This window comes from Lemur catta, chromosome 14 (genome assembly GCF_020740605.2).
Source record: "Lemur catta isolate mLemCat1 chromosome 14, mLemCat1.pri, whole genome shotgun sequence".
NCBI classification, from domain to species: Eukaryota; Metazoa; Chordata; class Mammalia; order Primates; family Lemuridae; genus Lemur; species Lemur catta.
Window position 1 is genome coordinate 53,399,222 of NC_059141.1, and position 20,387 is coordinate 53,419,608.

The 20,387-nt window shown below is 40.2% G+C and overlaps 1 protein-coding gene across 6 annotated transcripts in view; it reads left to right on the forward strand.

Moving 5' to 3' along the window:
• KCNMA1 (potassium calcium-activated channel subfamily M alpha 1) overlaps window positions 1-20,387 on the forward strand; it is a 722,666-nt gene that overhangs the window by 467,466 nt on the left and 234,813 nt on the right. For all 6 annotated transcript variants that reach the window (XM_045568450.1, XM_045568451.1, XM_045568452.1 and 3 more), the window contains one exon: window positions 11,807-11,882. In XM_045568450.1, the coding sequence (XP_045424406.1) occupies window positions 11,807-11,882 (76 nt within the window). The remainder of the gene's footprint in view (window positions 1-11,806; window positions 11,883-20,387) is intronic.

A 20,387-nucleotide genomic window follows, 5' to 3' on the forward strand; every position in this document is an offset into this window, starting at 1 on the left:
GTTGGTTTTTGTATATGGTATGTGTTTCTTTTGTCTTAACTATGATAATTTCTTTTTTTTTTAATTTTTTTTTTTTTTTGAGACGGAGTCTCACTCTGTCACCCAGGCTAGAGTGCCATGGCATCAGCCTCATCACAGCAACCTCAAACTCCTAGGCTCAAGCAATCCTCCTGCCTCAGCCTCCCAAGTAGCTGGGACTACAGGCATGCGCCACCAAGCCTGGCTAATTTTTTCTATATATATTTTTAGTTGTCCATATAATTTCTTTCTATTTTTAGTAGAGACAGGGTCTCACTCTTGCTCAGGAAGTTCTCAAACTCCTGAGCTCAAATGATCCGCCCACCTCGGCCTCCTAGAGTGCTAGGATTACAGGTGTGAGCCACCACACCCGGCTGATAATTTCTAATGGTTGTTTACAAGTACATCTATTTCATGATGTACCTATTTACGATTTTTGCCTACATATAAACTAATGATATAGTGTTTTACATACATGCTTTTGACATTACAAAGAATTGCATCATATTTGATTACTTTTCTATTGGATATTGTCTTTACTATTATTTTTAAACATGTAGAATTTTGATGTTTTTATGGTGGTCAATCTGATATTTCAATAATTTTATGCTTTCTTTTACATCTGAGTTTAGAAATTCTTCTCTTCAGAGGTAAGGCTGATCAATACACACCTACATTTTTTTTCAGTTTTTCTATACCTTATTATTTATATTTCATCTCAAATTTATTTCAATTATGGTACAAGTTGACTGTTTAAATTGATCCCCATTGTTAACTAATTATTCCATAATTATTGTGTAATGATGTCTCCCCTCTGATTTGTGATGACTTCTTTATTGTATATTACATTTTTCTTTATGTAATGGAGTCTGTTTCTCTACTATTTATTCATTTTTGTTATCCTTTTGTTATTTTCTTATTCTATTGTTTTGTGGTAAACGTGGCTTAGATAATTTCTGCATTTCAGAATTTTGTGAGATTTCTTTGTGGCCTTATTTGTGGTCAATTTTTGAGATTGTTCAATGGTATTATTAATGACTGTGTGTTCCTAGTATCCTGAATAATATGTGTATTTATCTGTCCATCCTTCAAATAGATGTAGATATGAATATATCCCAAGGAATTAAATCATACACAAATATCCTATATTTGTGCTTATTTTTGGCTAATTAATATCATAGTTTATGAAAAATGAACATTAGAATTTTCCACAATAATGTGGCATTGTCAGTTTTTTGTTTGATACGTTCTTGTAAGACTTGCTTTATTTATCTCAAAAGTATAGTCTTAGGTGTGTAAAGTTTTTTCAGTTACATATTCTTGGTGGATTGTAATACAAAGTATTACTTTTTATTTCTTTTATAATTTTTCACAGTAGCTGCCACTTTATTTGACATCCTCATTGCTCTGTTTGTTCCTTTTTTTGTCAGCATTTGCCAGATACATCATTTCCATCCTTTTATTTCTAACTTTCCTGTGTGTTTGGTTTTCCTTGTATGTCTTATAAACAGTATGCATCTGGAATTTGTTATTATTGTTTGTATAAACTTGAGTCTCTGTCTTTTAGTAGAACAATTTAACCCATTCAGTTTAATAGTGATTATAAATATATTTGAGTTCCTTTGCTGTTACAATTGTGTTTTCTAGTTAATATGCTTTTTTATTGTCTCTTTTTTTCCCTTTAGTTGAATTGATTACATTTTTTGGGTTCTTTTCCCCCTTTTTGATTAAATTCCTTTTTTTCCTCTAAGATTTGGAATTTATAATTCCAAATATATTCTTAATTTTTGATATATTTATTTAAACTTAGTTTTTTTCTGTTAATATGTCTATGATTACTAGTATCCTCCCTTGAAGCAAGACAAGAATTTTAGCACCCTTTTCTTTTCTCCCTTGCCCTCTCTCCTTCATGTTCTATGTAGTTCTAGAGATTTTAATTTTAGATCATTGTTATTATTTATTAGTTTAAAAATGCTCAGTCAACACATACATTGATCAGTTACTTTTATCTCTTTCCACATTGCTTCTTGTATCTCACTTCTTTTGGATTCTTTTTTCCACCCAGCTAAATATATATTACTTGGTTCAAATTAAATTCTCCTGAGAATTGTGAAGATATCCTTCCTTTGTGTTCTTGCATTCCGTGCAACCAGGAGGATTGTGACAATAATTTGATTCTCATTGCTTTGAAGGGATTTACTTCTTCACATTGATGTTATGAAATTTCACTATGATATGCCTGGATTTAGGTCTTTTTAAATTTAACCTACTGGACGCTTAACAGAGCTTTCCAATCTGAGAATGCATTTCATTCTTAATATTATTTTAGATGTTTCCTGCTCTATTTCCTTCATTTTCTCCTTTCGGAAACTCAATTACATGGCTTGAAAATTTGATACCTGTCTTCCATGTCTCTTAACTTTTCTTTTGTACTTTTTTATTCCTTCATGCCTTTGTATGAAAGGAACGTAATTTGATAGTCCAGCCCTCTAGTTTGCTGTGTATCTATGTCCATTGTTCTAATAAGTTGGCCTTTTAAAGTTTTGATGTTCAAAATTTTAATTTCAGTGATTTCTAATTGACTTTTATTAACTTGACATATTTTCTCACAGCTCTTTATGTTTTTAATTAAATGTTTTCTAAAGCAGTTTCTCTCAATTGCTTTGTTAATGTTGTAGCCTTAAATGTAAGTTTTCCTTCAGTGTAATATATGCCTTTCTTCAAGGAAAGCTTGCCTTTCCTCAAATGTTTGTGCACAATGATTATTTTGTGCTCATGTTTGGATGTGAGATTTTCTGTTAGCCTGTAACCAAATGCTGTCTTTTGCAGCTTCTCTGGGGAATATTGAGGTGTGCTGCAGCATGTTTCTATCTAAGAGGTGGGTCTTAACAGCTGTGGAGACAATGTGTTTTTTCTAGGAGTTACTAGTTCACTCAGAATATTGCTCTGTTTTAACAACCCAAAAGCTCCCACTTACTACTATGTACTGGCTGCTTCTGTTTGGTACCCTGCTCAATCAGTGTCATTGTCACAGCCTCCCTTTTCCCAGTATTAGTCACTTCCTTTCACATTTTGGACTGTTATTTTTTTGTCTTCACACTCCACCACCCCTGACAACCTCAGTCTTTATGGAATTCCTCTTCAAAATTTATTGACCAAAGACATTTATATTCTGTTATCATTGAGTGTGTGCATTTTTCCTCACTATGGAGATATGTATTTTTTTCTTTTTATATATATTATACACATATGAAGCTAGATTTCTCAGCTCTGCCAAGTTAATTTCCAAAAGAATATCCACTGTCATCTACCAACATTTTTGTCATTTTCTCTTATGTGTTGTAGTTTTCTGTTCCATTCTTTTTATTCTTGTGGGATTTTACTTCCCCCAACCCCTTCAGTATTACTTTGGTGAGGTTTTGAGGGGTGGGGGGGGGCAGAGATAAACCATTGTGTTCAACCTGCCATGTCCAACCAGAATGCTCAGGATTATTATTTTAATTCATTGATGAATTATATATATATTCACATTTTATATAGAATTTTAGCATCTATCATCTTAACGGTAATTAGAATAGAGAAGCTTCTTAACTTACAGTGGGGTCATGCCCTGATAAACCCACTATAAGCTGAAAATATTGCAAGTTGAAATGCATGTAATACACCTAACCTACTGAACATCCTACCTTAGACTAGCCTACCTCAAACATGCTTAGAACACCTACATTGGCCTTCAGTTGGGCAAAATCATCTAACACAAAGCCTATTTTATAATAAAGTGTTGAATATATCATGTAATTTATTGAAAGTATTACTATTCAGTATAGTAATACTGAAAGTGAAAAACAGTATGGTTATATAGATACTCAAAGTATGGTTTCTAGTGAATGCATATCACTTTAGTACAATTGTAAAGTAGAGAAATTGTAAGTTGGACCATCATAGCTTGAGAACCATCTGTATTTTGTTTTTGTTCTTTGCGAGTCAATTTTTGGTACTAGGTTTATGCATATTTTATAATATATGTTTAGTAGCTTTTCATCTCTTTTTGTGTTATGGAACAATTTAGAATTTTAATAAAATGTGTTTTAAAGAATTTAATAATAAATCATATGGATGCAGAGTCTTTGAGGGCAAACTATTAATATATGTTTTAATTTATATCTCAGTTATTATCAAGTTTCAAAGTTATTATCATATTTTTCAGAAAATCATTTTTCTCACTGAGGTTTTCACAGTTTTATTAGTATATAATTGTGCATAACTTTTTTCTATTTATTTTATTAGATCAGCCAGGATTTTATTTTGTTTGTTTTCTTGTTGCTACTGTTTGCCCTCATGAAATGTTTTAGAATTTTTTATTACTTTTAGTCATTATTGGTTTTCTGGTTATTTAATTATAAACACTAAACTAGAAATCATCTTTCTCCCATCGTTGTCAAGATTACTTTTCCCCCAAAATCTTAAGCTGAATGCATTATTTTAGAAATAATCGCTTCTTGTATTATTGTTTTTTTGAATTTATAGTTAGCTAGTATGTTCTTTAAAATTAATTTAAGTAGACAGGCAGTGTGCTTGGTGGGTAGATTACTGGTTTTAAAATACTTGAGTGATTACTCAGAAAAAGGGGAATTTTCTATCTAGGGGAAAAAATTAAGATTTTATTTTTTGGCACACTGTTAGGCATAATAAATAATATATCAAGATGGATTAACAAATTAAAGGTCAAAAAAAGGAAAGAAAAGATGTCCTAAACCAGTGGTTCTCAAACTTGGCTGCATATTATAATGTGAATTTTTAAAAATCTGATCCCCAGATCAATTAAATAATACCTGGGGGTGGGAGGCAGGCATCTATAGTGTTTTAAAATCCATAGGTGACTGCATTGGCAGCAGTCTGGGAGTCACTGCCCTGTAGCCTTGTCTTCTCAAAGGGTGGACTTCTGACCCACAGCACTGGCACCAGCACAGAGTCACAGCCCATCTCAGGCCACTGAGTCAGACTCTGCGTGTTTACAAATCCCAGGTGATTTCTGTGGACAATGGCTTTGGATAGCACGTCTCCAAAGCAGGTGTAGGAAACTAGTCCTCATGAATCCAATTTTACTAGACCATGAACCACACCCACTTGTTTACCTATTGTTTACAGCAAAGTTGAGTAGTTGTGACAGAATCGGAAATATTAACTCTCTATTTACAGAAAAAGTTTGCAATACTTCTCAACCTTGGTGTCTCACTGGAATCACCTCAGAATTTTAAAACTCCGGCTGCCTGGCTGGACCCCAGACCCATTAAGTCAGAATGGAGGAGGGGATGCTGAGGCCCCAGTGTCAGTAATTCTCAAAGCTTCCCAGGTGATTTAAATGTTCAACCAAGGTTTAGAACCAGTGTCTTAAAAGTACAAAGAAAAAACGTAGATGCAGGAAAAAAAAAATCTGTCTGTATTATGGGGATGGTCTTTGTTCGATAGTTAAAAAAAAAAAAAAAAGAAAAGAAAAGAAAAAGAAATGGTGATAGAAAGACTGATATATTTGACTGTATAACAAATTTTAGAATTCAGGGGGAAAAAAGGCACCTTAAGCAAAATTTTAGACTTAGAAAAACACTTTGAGCAAAATTAAAAGAAGAATGAGGAACTATGGGAGATAATATATAATGTATAATATCCTCATTTTAAAAGAACTCAAATATATTACTACGAATAAGATAAATGCACAGATAAACTGGCAAAGGCCACTATAAAGCACTTTAAAGAAGAAAATAAAATAACTAATAATTATATGAAAAAATAATTAACTTCATTTGTTAAGATAGAAAAGCAAAATGAAACAGCAATGAGCTCTTATGTGAGGCCCATCAAATTGGAACTCTTTCGCTCCATTCCTCCCTTCTCCCTCCCTGCCTCCCTCCTCTCCCTCCCTCCTTCCTTTCTCTATTGCAGTCCTCAGTCCAGCGGGGTTGTGGGCAAAAGAGCATTTACGTACTGATAGGAATGCCAATTGTTAGGACATTTTGGCAAGATGTATGGCAAGTATTGAAAGCTTGCCTGAGTTGTAATGTTCAGAATCAGAACTCACTGGCCAAAGTTTGTACAGGGCAGTAGCTACAAGTTTGGGCTTTGTGGAGTTCAGCATAATTGGGGTGAAACTTGACTCTATTGCTTACAAACTGTGTGCTGGACACACTGTCTAGTGTGTTTGTCCTTAGCTATTTTCTTCTGTTATATGGGTTAAAAAGATATAGTTTAAGGTTTTGGCATGTAGTAAGTAATTACAAATAGAAGATGATCAATTATAATAGATTTACATCATTGTCAACATCGTCATTTCACCAGTAATTTAAAATAGCAGTAATAGTGTATACCATGTGTGTGTGTAGGGGCGAGTGTGAGCGTGGGCACTTGTGTGTGTCTCTCTGGGTTTTCTGTTGTATCTTGATGACTTTTCTGTGAAGTTGTGTGCAATCCTATGCTGTTTTAATGCTAAAGCGTCATATGATAAAATTGCCATTTATTGAGCACCTCCAGTATGCCCATGTGTGTTAACAGAATGCTTAGTCTTCTGGTATACACATCTCCAGGTTTAATGCCCATGCCTGCGAGGCAGTAAGAGTGGAGAACTCAGGCTCAGGTACAGCTGGACTAGAAGCCTCAGCCCATCCCACAGGGAGCACTGCAGCTGGATGGCTCTTCAGAATCACCCCAAACTGAGGCAAGGCAGCTGGCCTTCATCCCCATATCAGCAGGTCCTGGTGGGGGCCACCCCTGGCAGAGGGTGTAACCTTGGGTGAGGCAGCTCCCTGGAGCAGAGGGCAAGTTCTATAGAGGGCACAGCTGTGAGCCCTTAGCAGGCCACACTTCAGGAGCCTGGGACAAGTGAGATCCCCAAAGAAGGGACCTGTGATGTACCCCACAGCATCCACTGTAGCTCATGTGTATTATTCACTTTATTCAGGCCCAGATTTGATATGCTACTATTTTACTTAGGATTACCGTTATTAGACATTAATGTGATGAGCCTGCCTTTTTTTTTTTTTTAATGTGTGGGGTACCTGCATCCAGGCAATGCCAATTTTCTAAACCAATACAAAGCACAGAAAATGAGAGATAAGTCCATTTTTATGACTTGATCATATAATGAAGAATATTTAGAGAATTCTACTGTTTCTTGAAAGTGTAAAGAAATTCACTTGTAAAGCTATCTGGACCTGGTACCTATTGGGGCTTCTGGGACATACACATTTTCTTCTTCACAACTCTGTTATAGCCATTTTATATTTTATATTGCCCTAGAAAATCATTTTATTTCAGAGATTTTTATGGAATAAATAGTAAGAAAATAGTATAAAGTAGAGAAGATGAATAATTTGTCATTGAGGGGTTTCCCTTCCTACCTCTCTTCTCTTGGCCTCTTTTATTAACCTGAAGTTGTGGGGTGTTCTCCTCTGGCCCTTTCTGGGTACAGCAGGAGAGGACATTGGTTAGGGCTTTCCCCCAATAGGCTGCTTTATACTTCCTAGGAGGGCCAGCCCTGACCTCTGGCAGGGGATCCCTCAGAACTCATGGCTTTTCCCTTTAGTAAGCAACATATAGTCTCAGAATTCTGAATGCAAATTATCTAACCTTTAACTCTCTACCTAATTCTTTCTCAAAACTCTAATTCACTCATTCAGTTCCAAGAAGGATTCATTGAGCATGCATCTTATGATAGACTCCATTTTAGGTACTGGAAATATAGCCATGAACAAAACAGACATCAGTCCCTCCCCTCCTGGAGCTGATGCTACAGATGAGGAGGTGGAAAGTAAACAACATAGATAAGATGCTAGTGCTCCAGGATGAGGAGAAAAGTTAAGTAGGCAAGAGGAATAAAGGGTTTTAGGGGCAGTGTGGGAGGAGGTGCAGGTTTAGGTAGGGTAGCCAGGGAGGGCCCACTGCCCAAGTGACATGAATAAAAGAACCTGAAGGAGGTGAGGGAGTGTGCCATGCAGACATCTGGGGGACAGAGGCCCAGGCAGGGAGCCCAGCATGTGCAAACGGCCTGGGGCAGACCATGCCTGTGTATTCCGGGATCTCTCTGTATTAAGACAGCCGGATCACGGAGGCAGTAGTAGGAGTAATAGGAGGAGGCCATCTGATCCTAAAGGGAATGGTTTTGGTCAGGGGGTGGCATCACTTTAGGTCTTTGAAGGACTTTGACTTTGACTCAGTGTGAAATGGGGGGCACTGGAGGATTTTGAGTAGAGACCACAAGGGGTCCAGGGCAGAAAGCAGTTGGGAAGCTGTTCTGAATGGTTGCCTAAAGATACATGCTTCAGACCAACCATGTATCCAGATAGTCTGGCTCAATCTGAGAATAAAATGCAGGCTGACTTGTTTAACCCATGGAGAACTTTGTTTACTCATTTGTGTTAAGGAAACCCAAATGCCGTGCAAATGACCAGTGCAAGGCAGTCAAATAAGCAAAGCCCACCGTCATTCAGCTCACAAGAGTCTTGCTCCTGTGTCACCCTGGGTCCCTTTTGTAGAGAGACACCTTCTTCAGTCTTGATACTAGAAAAATCTGCACTTCTGGGACCTGGTTTGGTTTTTCTTTTTTATATGTACACTTTAATGTTATGCTGACTCCCTGCTCGCTTTTGTTAAGAAGGTGCTCAGAGGTAGATCTGCAGTTTATCTCTTGCAAGAGTATGGGGCTCTGCATTCATTTTATTCCCAGCCTTATTTTCATACACCTCAATTAAAAGAAAAGCTTTTACTCTGTTACCTTTTTGTGAGTCACTAAAATGTAGCAAGCTACAGACAAGCAACAGATATACGATGCAAATGCCATCACTTAACAATAAAAGGAAAAATCCAGTTTGAAGTTTGGGTCATTTGCATCCTATGTTTAGTTCCATAAATTAAAAAAGTAAAAAATAATTTAAAAAATGTATATGCCACACAGCATTTTCAGGATTAAACTATGAGTGGCCAATACATTAGTAGTATGTTATGTCTTGTAGGGGAATAATGATTTCCCCCCTTATCTGTAGTTTAGCTTTCTATAGGTTCAGTTACCCCTAGTCAACTGCAGTTTGGAAATATTAAATGGAAAATTCCAGAAGTAATTTGTAAGTTTTAAATTGCGCACCGTTCTGAGTAGTGAGATGAAATCTCACGCTATCCTGCTCCATCCTGCTTGGGACACGAATCCTCTGTTTGACCAGGTGTCCAGGCTGTCTAGGCTGCCCCCTGGCTCGTTCTTTAGTGGCTTAGTAGCCCACTCTGTTACCAGATGCGCTGCCGGGGTATCACAGTGCTTGTGTTCAAGTGACCCTTACATAACTTAACAGTGGCCCAAAGTGCAAGAATAGTGATGCTGGCATATCGTTGTAATTGTTCTATTTTATGATTAGTTATTGCTGTTAATCTAGGACTATGCCTAGTTTATAAATTAAACGTTATCACAGATAGGTATGAGTAAGAAAACCCATAGTATATCTAGGGCTCAGTACCATCCGCAGTCACAGGCATCCACTGGAGGTGGATAAGGGGGCACTATTGTATCTTTGCCTGGTTTCTGTGCTGCCGGTCTTTTTCTAAATCTGTTATTTTATCTCATAGCAACATGTGCTGGTGGTGCCCGTATGACATCGACAGTATAGGTTGGGCTGGACAAACAGTGGAATCTGTTAAAAGTTTACTATCCAGACTTGCCTCATGCTGATATACTAAGTCTTGAGAGCCTCCTTGAAAATTTTTTGCACAAACTGAGCAAACTATATTTTTTGAGACCTTAGATATTTTCATTTCTTTTTTTTTAATCAAGTTGACAGATGAAGAGACCTTAGAAATTAAAAAAAAATTTTTATTACCTTTACTCTTGAACAACCACTTGACTGGGCATAAAAATAAAATCTTGGTTCAGACTCTGTTTGTCTGAAAATTCTGAGTGTTGCCCAATTTTTGTTTAACACTTAGTGTTATATGAATGACATTAGTTACCTTAATGGTAAATACCCCCCACCCCAACACTGATGCTTTATTTTTATTGCTTACTTGATTTTAATACTTACAATTTGGAAAAAAAAAAAAAGAGCCAGACACTTCTTGGCATTGGTCTGCAAGCTGGTCATTCATTTTAGCTTTTAGTCTCAAGTCGTTTTTTTCATATCTAGAAAGTTCTTTTCTCTTATGTCCTGGCCACTGCTTATGGTCTGCGTGTTGTTTGTACTTCCCTTTGGAACACATTTTATTCATAGGTTGGATCTCTGTGATCTCCACTCCGTTTCTACTTTCTTGAGTTTCATCTTTTTTTTTCCCCTCCTTCTCCCTTATTTTCTCTGCTCTCTGAGGTTACGTCTGGATTGCTGCTGTGCATCAAGTTCAGTTTCACAGTGTTCAGCCTTTCATCCGGTGGTGGTGACTGTGTTTCAGGCTCCTGGGCCTTCTCATTGCACCAGCATCCCTTCTCATCTCTGCAACCTTGTGTCTAATAAAAGTTATATAAGTATTATTTAGCATAAAAGGAGAATGTTTCTGAAAAAAAAAAATATTCCGTTCATGAAGGCAAATCCTTTTCAGATGAGAAATATTCCTTTTGACCCATTATTCTTTTCTCCCACTTTTCTTGTGCAGATTTCTGAGCCCCCACTGTGAGTTGACGTGAATTTTCCCTTATTACCTAAACAGATCCACCCCTGCGTCTTCCCACCCCTGTGCGTTAGACCCCCCTTGCCAACTCACTCGTGGAGGCAGAACAAGGTCTCACCCCCTGGCTCAGAGATGTCAGCTAAGTCTGCTATGGGCTTAGCGCAGCGGTAAGCACATGGCGTGGCTGTGCTTAATAAAATGCTCCCGGAAAATATGCAAAAGAAAATGCCCCGGAAGTGGGTGTGATATTCAGTGTGTCTCAAAACTACGATAATCAGCATTTTGTAAGTCATTCTGCTGTGCCATAGCCGAGATGTTACAGCCCATGACCTACTCAGAATGTCTTCTACTCATGAGTTTAACCTCAACAGAAATAGAGTTTACTCTCCTGGCTGTTAAAGCACCATAATAACTTACATTTTAAAAAAATCCTTCATTGTGTTTTCCTTCTCTGTCTCTCTGTCTTCTACCACCTAGAAACACTGACTCTTCTTTTCCATTCAAGAGAGGTTGCTGATCCAAAAAGGACGAACATTTATCTTAACACTTAGTAAAAGTGGAATTATATAAGTTTTGAATCCTGAATTTGTAGAGCATGATATCTTACTGATCTGGGGTTTGTTTTTTTTTTTCGATTGTGAGAAAAATATAGAACTTTGTAGAAAACAGATAACACTGTGGGCTATATTCTTCATTTTATCGGGGCCAAAGATAAAGATAAAAAATATCCATCAAAGACATAAGGTTATCCGATTTATTCTTAATCTGTTTTTAGCGCAAGAGTTACCCTGAGCTATCGCAATTCCCAGCATTTTCCAGAGACTAAATCCTGCCACACAACTAGGTACTAAGAAACAGTGCTTTAACTCAGAGATCACCTGACGGCAAGCTCGGTAACCCGGGCTCCCCCCACCAGCCCTGTCCCTAACGTGGCTCCACGCAGGACACCCTTATAATGGGAACATCAGTTTACGAGCTGAGATTAAACCAGCCAAGAATCAGAATGAAGGAATATATCCGAGGTACCGGCTGGTTTATCTTCTGCAAGAACTTTATATCCCTTCAGCCCTGGGCAGCTGTAAATCAGATGTCAGACTGTGAAACATTAAAACCACGCATTGAAAATAATGTGTCTCTATTTCATTTCTCTTTCCAGGTTTGAGATTTTTAAGAGCTCTCAGACTGATACAGTTCTCAGAAATTTTGCAGTTTCTGAATATTCTTAAAACAAGGTAAGATTTTTTTTTTCTCATATATTTTTTTTTTCCTCATTTCGGTTCCCAATGCCAAGCTGTAGATATCCGGTGTGTTTGTTTTCATCATCGTAAAATTAGAGTTATATTATTCACAGAAAGAGTGATTTAACACAGAGATGGAGAGGAAACCCCAGAGTAGGGTTTGGGTTGTTCTCTTCTTGCAGGGCCAGGGGGAAAACAGCCGTGCACGTGGGGAAGTCGGGCTGGGTTTGGGGGACACGTGGCTGATATCTGGGTGCCCAGTGTGGTTGCTCAGAGATGAGCCCCGGCGCCAGGGGCAGAGGTGCCAGTGGATGAGGGAGAGATTTGCTCATTCATTGGGAGGTCCTTGCTGCCAGGTTCTGAATCGCCCCTTTATTACATCGCTAAATAAGAAATTGAACCCAGTCGTAAAGGCAATAGAAGCAATGCTGTGAGAGGCAATCACAGACCTCATACGGCAAACAGGAAATCATTTCATTTCAAAGCACATTTTTAGAGGTTCACTTTATATCCATACAGCCCTGGGGGCTTGATCTGTGAATTGCCTTTTGGGGAGGACCTAAAAACCTCCTGCTGAATGCACCGTGACTACTCCTGCTAACTGTGTTATGATCTGGAAAACACAACTGGACCAGGAGGAAAATCCCCCGGAGGGTCTCGTTCCTGATGACCTGCCGGTTTGCAGAGCTGGCCCGAAACCAGGGCTGTCTTGATGAATAAACTAATAAAAGAGGTTAGACGGACTCTAATGGAGAATAAATACAGGCCATAAATTTCTCTTCTAGGAAATTACACTTTAAGAAGCTCACTTCTAATGTTCCGTTTCCTCTTTGGTTGCCCTTAATGTGCTTGATAAATGATTAAAAACAGGACACCTGTGCACTTTGTGGTTTGTAATTAATATACCTGCATTTCTGGGAGCCTGGATTCAGCATCATGTTCCCAGGAACGCACACCAGGACCCAGCTTCCTGAACCCAACACATCCAGCAAATTTAACCAATTTTGTCTTTCCCCTTTGGGTGGTAGTGTTTTTTGTTTGCTTATTTTGTTTTGCTTTAATTCCAAATGGTTTCTTGTCTCTAACTATTCATCTATGTGAATGTGAGGTCAAATTCACTTCCTATTAGCCAAGTTAAAAAGGAAAAGGGCATCTAATGCCCCTGATGTCTTTTAAAATATGTTCATGACCCTGAGGTAAGAATGTATCAGTTCTCTATCTCTAAGTGATAATGTAATATTGTTCATATATAGAGAATATCGTTATTCTTTATATTTTCCTTTGAGTAACAATAACCTTGATTTCTACCTTTTTATGGCTCTTCTATGCAATAGAATCATAGTACTCTTGAAATTTAAATGCTCAGCAAAGCTAGCATCACCAGTATCTACCTATGTCAGATTTGCTCCACTAGACTGTATTTTTTCAGGTAGAATTGGTGAGCACTCAGTGCCAAGCATGGGATCTTGTCCTTAAGAGACACTTTTTTTTTCTAGTGGGGATGGTGTTATGAGGAGCCCTTCATACTCCAACATCGTGCAGTATCTCTCTCCCCACTTCACGTCTGCCCCATAAATTCAGGAGATTTTTATTCTCCGACATCAACATTTTATTTAAGAATGTTCCATTGCTCTGAAGAATAATGACGAGATAACTGTGCTCTTGCCTCCTCGTGTACTCTATGGATCCCCTCTAGACTTCAGAGAATGATGGGCCATCTGAGTATCTTTTTCTGATCTTTTTCTGGTATAACTGCCCATTTCCTATTCCTTGGAAAAGATTCTTTTCTTTCCTTTGGATGCAGGAAAGAGCTCTGGCATCCCTGGCAACTGTGCAGTTGTGGATGGTTCAAGTTCCCAGTGCAGAGGGACAAAGCTGAAGCAGCCAGCCAGCGGAGAAGGGGGAAAGTGACCATAGGGCAGAGTCATGGGGTGGCAGCTGGTCAGGCATCTGCCATCCTGGCCCCAAAACAGCATCTTCCCAGCATCCCACTTCCCGCTCAATTAGAATCCTGTTGTCAGAGGGAGCTTTACATAATGACCCCACAACTTGGGTTTTCCAAGTTCCCATCGCTCTGGTCATGACCAGGTAATTGAGTTAATTTAACAAGCCCGATGTGAGCACCTGTTTGTGCCAGCAGCAAGGAGGGTACGAGGATAGAGTCCTGCCTTCAAGGAGCCCACTGGGATGTGGTTGGTGCTGATGTGCCCAGGGGTTGGGAGGCACAGAGGAGAGTACTTAAGCTGGGTTTGATGTGAGTTTGGGGGCAGTCAAGGATATTTTCAAGGAGAAGGGGGTGTTTTAGGTAAGCCTTGAAAAAAACTAGGTGTCATCCCAGTGGGCTGGGCATGGGAGGGCTAGGGAGGGTGGGGCCAACTTCTAATTAAGGACACTACAAAAAGTACACAGGTGAGAAAACATGGCACTTGGGGGACCCTTGAGTAATTCTGTGCTCCCAGACATTGGGGGTTCTGAGGTGGAAGAGGAGGCCTGGCCAGTTCACCCGCCATGGATTAAAACTTCATGTAATTCTAAGAACTCTAGAAGCCCCAGGACAGCTCGCTGAGCCCATTCGCCCTCCTGGTGCCTGGCTAATCTCTGCTCCTTCTTCTGGGCACCCCTAAGCATCAACCCTGAAGCTGTGCCACAGAGAAGTGGAAGCCTTGGTTTCTGTAGGGCTTTGGACTTTGCGTGATTCTTTATGACTTGTCTGTACTTTGCAGCTTTCATGGTGACCCTTCCAGGTGGACGGGTGGAAACCCTGTGGTCATCTTTAGGGAGATGTTGTCTGGCTTTCTCTGGCAGCACATCCCTGCCAATCTGTGGCATTAGGTAGGGATGGAGGCTTTGCAATGTGATTTGAAATAATGATTTGGAATTGCTCTTTCATTTTTTGTTCTTTGGCTGCCTTGCTCAGCCAGGAGCTGGAGGAAATGGTGCAGAAAAGCACATGGGTGTGGGAGGGAGAGGTAAGAATTGAGAGAGCAGCAGAAGGGAAGCTGGGGTGCACAGGATGAAGTGGGCAAGTCAATTCCTTGAATCTCCAGACTGAAGGCCAACAGAGGGTCCAGAATATTCTGTAGCCTGAAACTGGCCTGGTAAAAAAGGGAGGTGAGGAGACTTCCTCACTGTCTAAGCTGCTGGCAGGTCCTCAGTCGCCCTGCAGACTGGCAAGCTGATGTACAGATGCTACAACACGTATTGTACGGTCAGAGCAAAGTAAGCCGCTCTGTTTAAAGGCTGTAATTCCACATCTCATTGATTGTGGAGCTGTTGATGATTAAAGCATGGATCATTTAGCTATTTTTTTTCAAAATGGGTATTGCTTTGTTTCCTCTAATTATTAAAATAAAATATGCTCATTGTAAACATTGCAACAATGTATTAATACAAAAACTGTAAAGGATAAAGTAAAATTGCCCCCACCCCACCCCACTTAGAGGTGACCATTGCTACCCACCACGCCACTTTACTTCCCACCTAGCATTCCATTATACGTCTGGGCTCTCACTGACCTAGCCAACACGTTTACAGGAGGCATTTTGGAGACTAAAACTCCACAGCATATATGACCTTAGAAATGGCTCCAAGGTAAAGTTTGTAAAGAAGAGTGGTCTATCTGGAGATGGGGGTGTGCAGGGAGAGGCCCGATCCTGAAGGCTCTTAGATTTGTGGATTTTACTGAAAGTGAGAGAGAACCGTTGAAGGATTTTAATCAGTAGAGCAAAAATGGTCAGATTTACATTTTAGAAAGATCTCTTATTCCACCAATGGTGTAGAGTGGGTTTGAAGCATGTAGGACCTTGAAGACCATAAAACCAGTCGGGGCAGTAGTCCAGGGAAGAGGTATTAGGGAATGGCCTGGGCAGTGCAAGTCCGAGTGGAGAAGAGGGGTCCAGGGATAATTAAGGGGTGAGCTGGCAGAACTTGATTCTGCCTTACTCCTTGCCTCACTCATAGTTCAGACCATTCATTGCAGAGTGGTGCAGTCCAGTAGACTTTTTGAGGGGTGAGCATTTTACCTCTGTCCATCAAAGACAGCAATAAAACAAAAGATAAGGCCATTGGCACCTGGCTGTCCTCTCCACCAGAAACAAAGAAGAAAATTGGAGACGAGCAGAACAGGGACACATTTGCACTTCTTTGTGCAGAGTAGATGGCGTTTTCAACCTTAACCAAAACATGGCTTGTCAATTACACAGAGGACAAAGAAGGCCTCAAGCAGCTCTGTGTTTGCAGGTGCAATCTCAGGAGTCAGACTGTCACTTACAGCACCCACAGAGTCCTGGAAAAGGTCTCTGATCTACAAGAATCCTGTGCCTGCCCTTCGGTGACTTGCTGTGTCCTCCCAGTGAGAACTCCTGGGATGGGGACTCAGAAACTATAATGGAAACATAAGAATAATTTTCTCTGGGTGAGCCAGGTTTTCATGATAAGATCACAGTCCATCCCTCTCTCAAGGAATAGGAAAGGGGCTAGAATCTGAATGATTCTAATCATTCTAACCACTGGTAGCTTCATATTTGGCCCAAACATGACAATCCCCGGTGGGCTCTTTTGCCATGAAGAGCACACAGCCCTGCTCCTGGCACTTCCCGACTCCCTCCTTCCAAGGAGCCCTACTCAACCTGGCAGGTTTGCATTTCAGAGTATGGAGGACATCCACCAAGGGTTAACCTTGCATCTTTAGTGCATAGCTTTCAGATGATTGCTTGCTCGGAGAGTTTAATTTGGAAAGTAAATTCCTAAACCTAAGGATCTGTGATAATGCCAATGTCATAAAAATAATCAGATTTCAGAGCTGAATATGCACCATTTCAGCAACCGTGATGAAATGTTCTATACACAGCAAGAGCTCCCTTAAGCACTGTTAATATAACTGTGACAATCATTTAGAGTTTAATAATCACTATATTTAGGCCATTCCCCCAAAGCGCCATGAGGCTCACAGACTCCAATAGGTTTAATATCTAGAGAAGACTCCACATGGTTCTTGGTAGCACACTGCTGTGTTCAGGTCCCAAGGATCCAGGAGTATGTAAGTGAATCCACTTGGTATTTAATTATGCCCTGAGAAAATGCACAATGCATGCCCTCCTAAGTTCTCTCCCTTTGCCACCGGCTACCTGTTCATCATCTATTTCTTGCTCTCCAATGGTAGAGCACACCTTAGAGGGCTTACAAGGTAGAGGCACAGGAGGGTTCTGCTCTATGCTGGTTTTCCACTGAGCAGCCTGTTGAGGACAGGATGTGGTCCTGGCCTAGCTGAACCCGTGTGGAGTTCCTTGTCTGCCAGGGCTCCTTCACTTGCAGGGCTCACTGGGTGGATGCCTTATATCTGTTTTCCTTGTTTATACTCTGCCAATCTCTGGTTGAGGGGGTTGCCCTTCCAGGGAGGGAAGACTCTGGAAGACCAGTGATTAGGCCTCTGGGGCTGTCCGGCTACTCCAGAGAGCAGAGAAGCAAGAGTTATGTTTTCTCTCAGCTCCAAGGAGAGGCTTAGATGGAAGATTTTAAACATTTTTTTTTTTTGGTCAGTTGGCGATCTCCCTTCACAGCTGCAGAAACTACTTAGAGGTGAGGTGGGGGCAGCATGACCCATGGTGGTGTCTTGGAAAAGGGTTAAAGGTCAGGACTTAGAAGATCTGTGCTTGCCAGCTTGGTGCCTTCGAACTTCTAGAGCCGTGGAGCCAATTGCACCATTAGGCACAAAAGTGGGTGCTATAGGAGGCCGCCCTCTTCTCTCAAAGGGGGGACAGCCCCAGACGGTCTCAAGTACCCAGCACATAGGACTTTTAAGACATATTGGCAACTATTGCAATCTAGCAAGTCTAAAAAGTGACCAAGAAAAACAGAACAGACAGTTTTGATGTTTTTCTAGCCTAAGTTTTTAAACCAGAAGGAAGTCATTCCCCACATCTCCAAAGATCAGTCTTACCCACAAAATTTAGAGTATCTGCTTATTCTTTTCACGAACTGTCAGAATCAACTCTGGAGAAAGTTAAGACCTCTGTGCAGTTATATACAGGAATATAGATTGTTGTTGTGAGAATTAAATGAGTTAGTATTTATAAAGCACTCGGAATGGTAGTGCATGTGGTGAGCACTGGAAAACAACTGTAAAAATGTTAGTGATGCTATTACTGTGATCTTAAACTCTTAGAATTTAAGTCATCCGTTCCCCAAAAGAAAGAGGGGGGAGAAGGCAGCTGTAGCAGCTATGAATTGACCAAGACCGATGGGCCGAGCAAGCCCGCAGGCTGTAGGAGGCCCCACTCCTGGGAAAATACGAGAGGCGGAAAATGAGAGTTCTTTTCCGCAAGATGCAGCAAGGAACACGAGAGTTAAATAGCAATCTAAAATTTTACGAAAAATGTCTTAAGACAGTAGGATTAGTTGCCAGTGAATGGCTGGAGGTAAGAGCCAGGAGGAGAAATCACTTTGTATTGCAGGAGGGTGGGAACCCTTGAAGGAAGAGGTGGGGGTTGAACTAGACTTTGAAGAATGAGAACGATTTGGGTGGATGGGAAGGGCTTTCTGGCTGAGTGATAGCACAAACAGAGCTATTGTAAATAGGTTTAGCTGTGATGACTGTTCCAAGAGTTTATGTGGAAGAGTAGTGATTAGGAGAGCCCGGGACTTCACAAGGTTTTGAAGATGGAAGAGGAGAGTTTGGACATCATGTTTTAGTTAAGGAGACGCCTTTGGACAGCAAAGTGACCTGCTGACAGCAACGTTCAAAAAGCTCTACCCCGGGGAGAGTGAGCAGGGTGAAGTTTAGCGGGAAGGGTGTAGAGGAAGAGACCAGAGCATTCAGTACATATTCATGGAGGCTCCTGGGATCCAGACAGACAAGGTCCCGGCTCTCACGGAGCTTACAATTTAGTGAGATCCAATCGATCCACTCAAGGAACACCAGTGGATGCTAAAATTATCAGGTGTAAGGTTGCTGGGAAACAGGGTATTCATGCTGCCTCAGAGTCTCGCCTCAAGGTGGCGTAGTCATCACAGACGGAGACGGGCACCTTTCAGCAGCGAGCTCTGGCACTCAGTCTTCACCAAGCACCAAGGGAAGGGACCCGGTCTCGGAGTCATTGAGTTTGGGTATTCTCGTGTGATGCCACCCCAGCAGAGATTCTTCACAGAGTATTGAAATAGGATCTGATCTACAAAGTAGCAGATACGTAGGATGAGTCAGTCTAGAGATCTAATGCACAACATAGGACTATAGTTGATGAAACTGTACGGTACTTGGGATTTTTGTCAAATAAGTAGATTTTAGCTGCTCTTGTCACAAAAATAACTATGTGAGATGATAAGTATGTTAATTTGCTTTACTTCAGTAACCATTTTACTATTTGTGTGTATCCCGTAACATCATATTGTAAACTTCAAATATACACAACAAAATTTATTAAAATGATAAAAAAACAGGATCTAATCATGAGGAAGCTATCAGAAAAATGCAGAATATGGGACATTCTGTAAGACAGCCTGGATTCATACAAAATTTTATGTCATTAAAAACAAATAAGGGCCGGGCGAGGTGGCTCACGCCTGTAATCCTAACACTCTGGGAGGCCGAGGCGGGCGGATCGTTTGAGCTCAGGAGTTCGAGACCAGTCTGAGCAAGAGTGAGACCCCATCTCTACTAAAAATAGAAAGAAATTAGCTGGACAACTAAAAATATATAGAAAAAATTAGCCGGGCATGGTGGCACATGCCTGTAGTCCCAGCTACTCGGGAGGCTGAGGCAGGAGGATCGCTTGAGCCCAGGAGTTTGAGGTTGCTGTGAGCTAGGCTGATGCCACGGCACTCACTCTAGCCCAGGCAACAGAGTGAGACTCTGTCTCAAAAATAAATAAATAAATAAATAAATAAATAAATAAATAAATAAATAAATAAATTAAATAAAAACAATGGGCAGGGGAAAAGCATTATTAATACTTACAGATTAAAAGATACCGAAGCAGGGGTAGGCAAACGACAGCCCATGGGCTAATCCGGGCTGCTGCCTGTGTTTGTAAATAAAAGTTTCATTGGAACACAACCACTCATTCCTTCACATGTTGTCTAAGGCTACTTTTATGCCACAGCAGCAGAGTTGAATATTTGTGATAGTGACTGTATAGCCTGCAAAGCCTAAAATATTTATTCTCTGTCCTTATACAGAAAAAGTTTCCTGACCACTGGATTAAAGCCACATAATAGCCAAATGCAATGTATGAAACTTGGGGTGGGGGGAAAAGGGAAAACATCGATACACATAATTTTGGGGCAACTAGAGATATTTAAGTAAGGACTGCATATTAGATAATGTTACTGATTTCATGTTGTCTTAGGTGTGACAGTGGTATTGTGATTAGGTTGCATAATGTCCTTCTTCTTAGGAGTTGAGTGCTGAAGTATTTAGGGATTGTCATGATGTCTACAACTTATGTTTAAATGGTTTGGCCAAAAAAAAAAAAAATACAAAAGGAAAGAATAAGAACAGGAGAA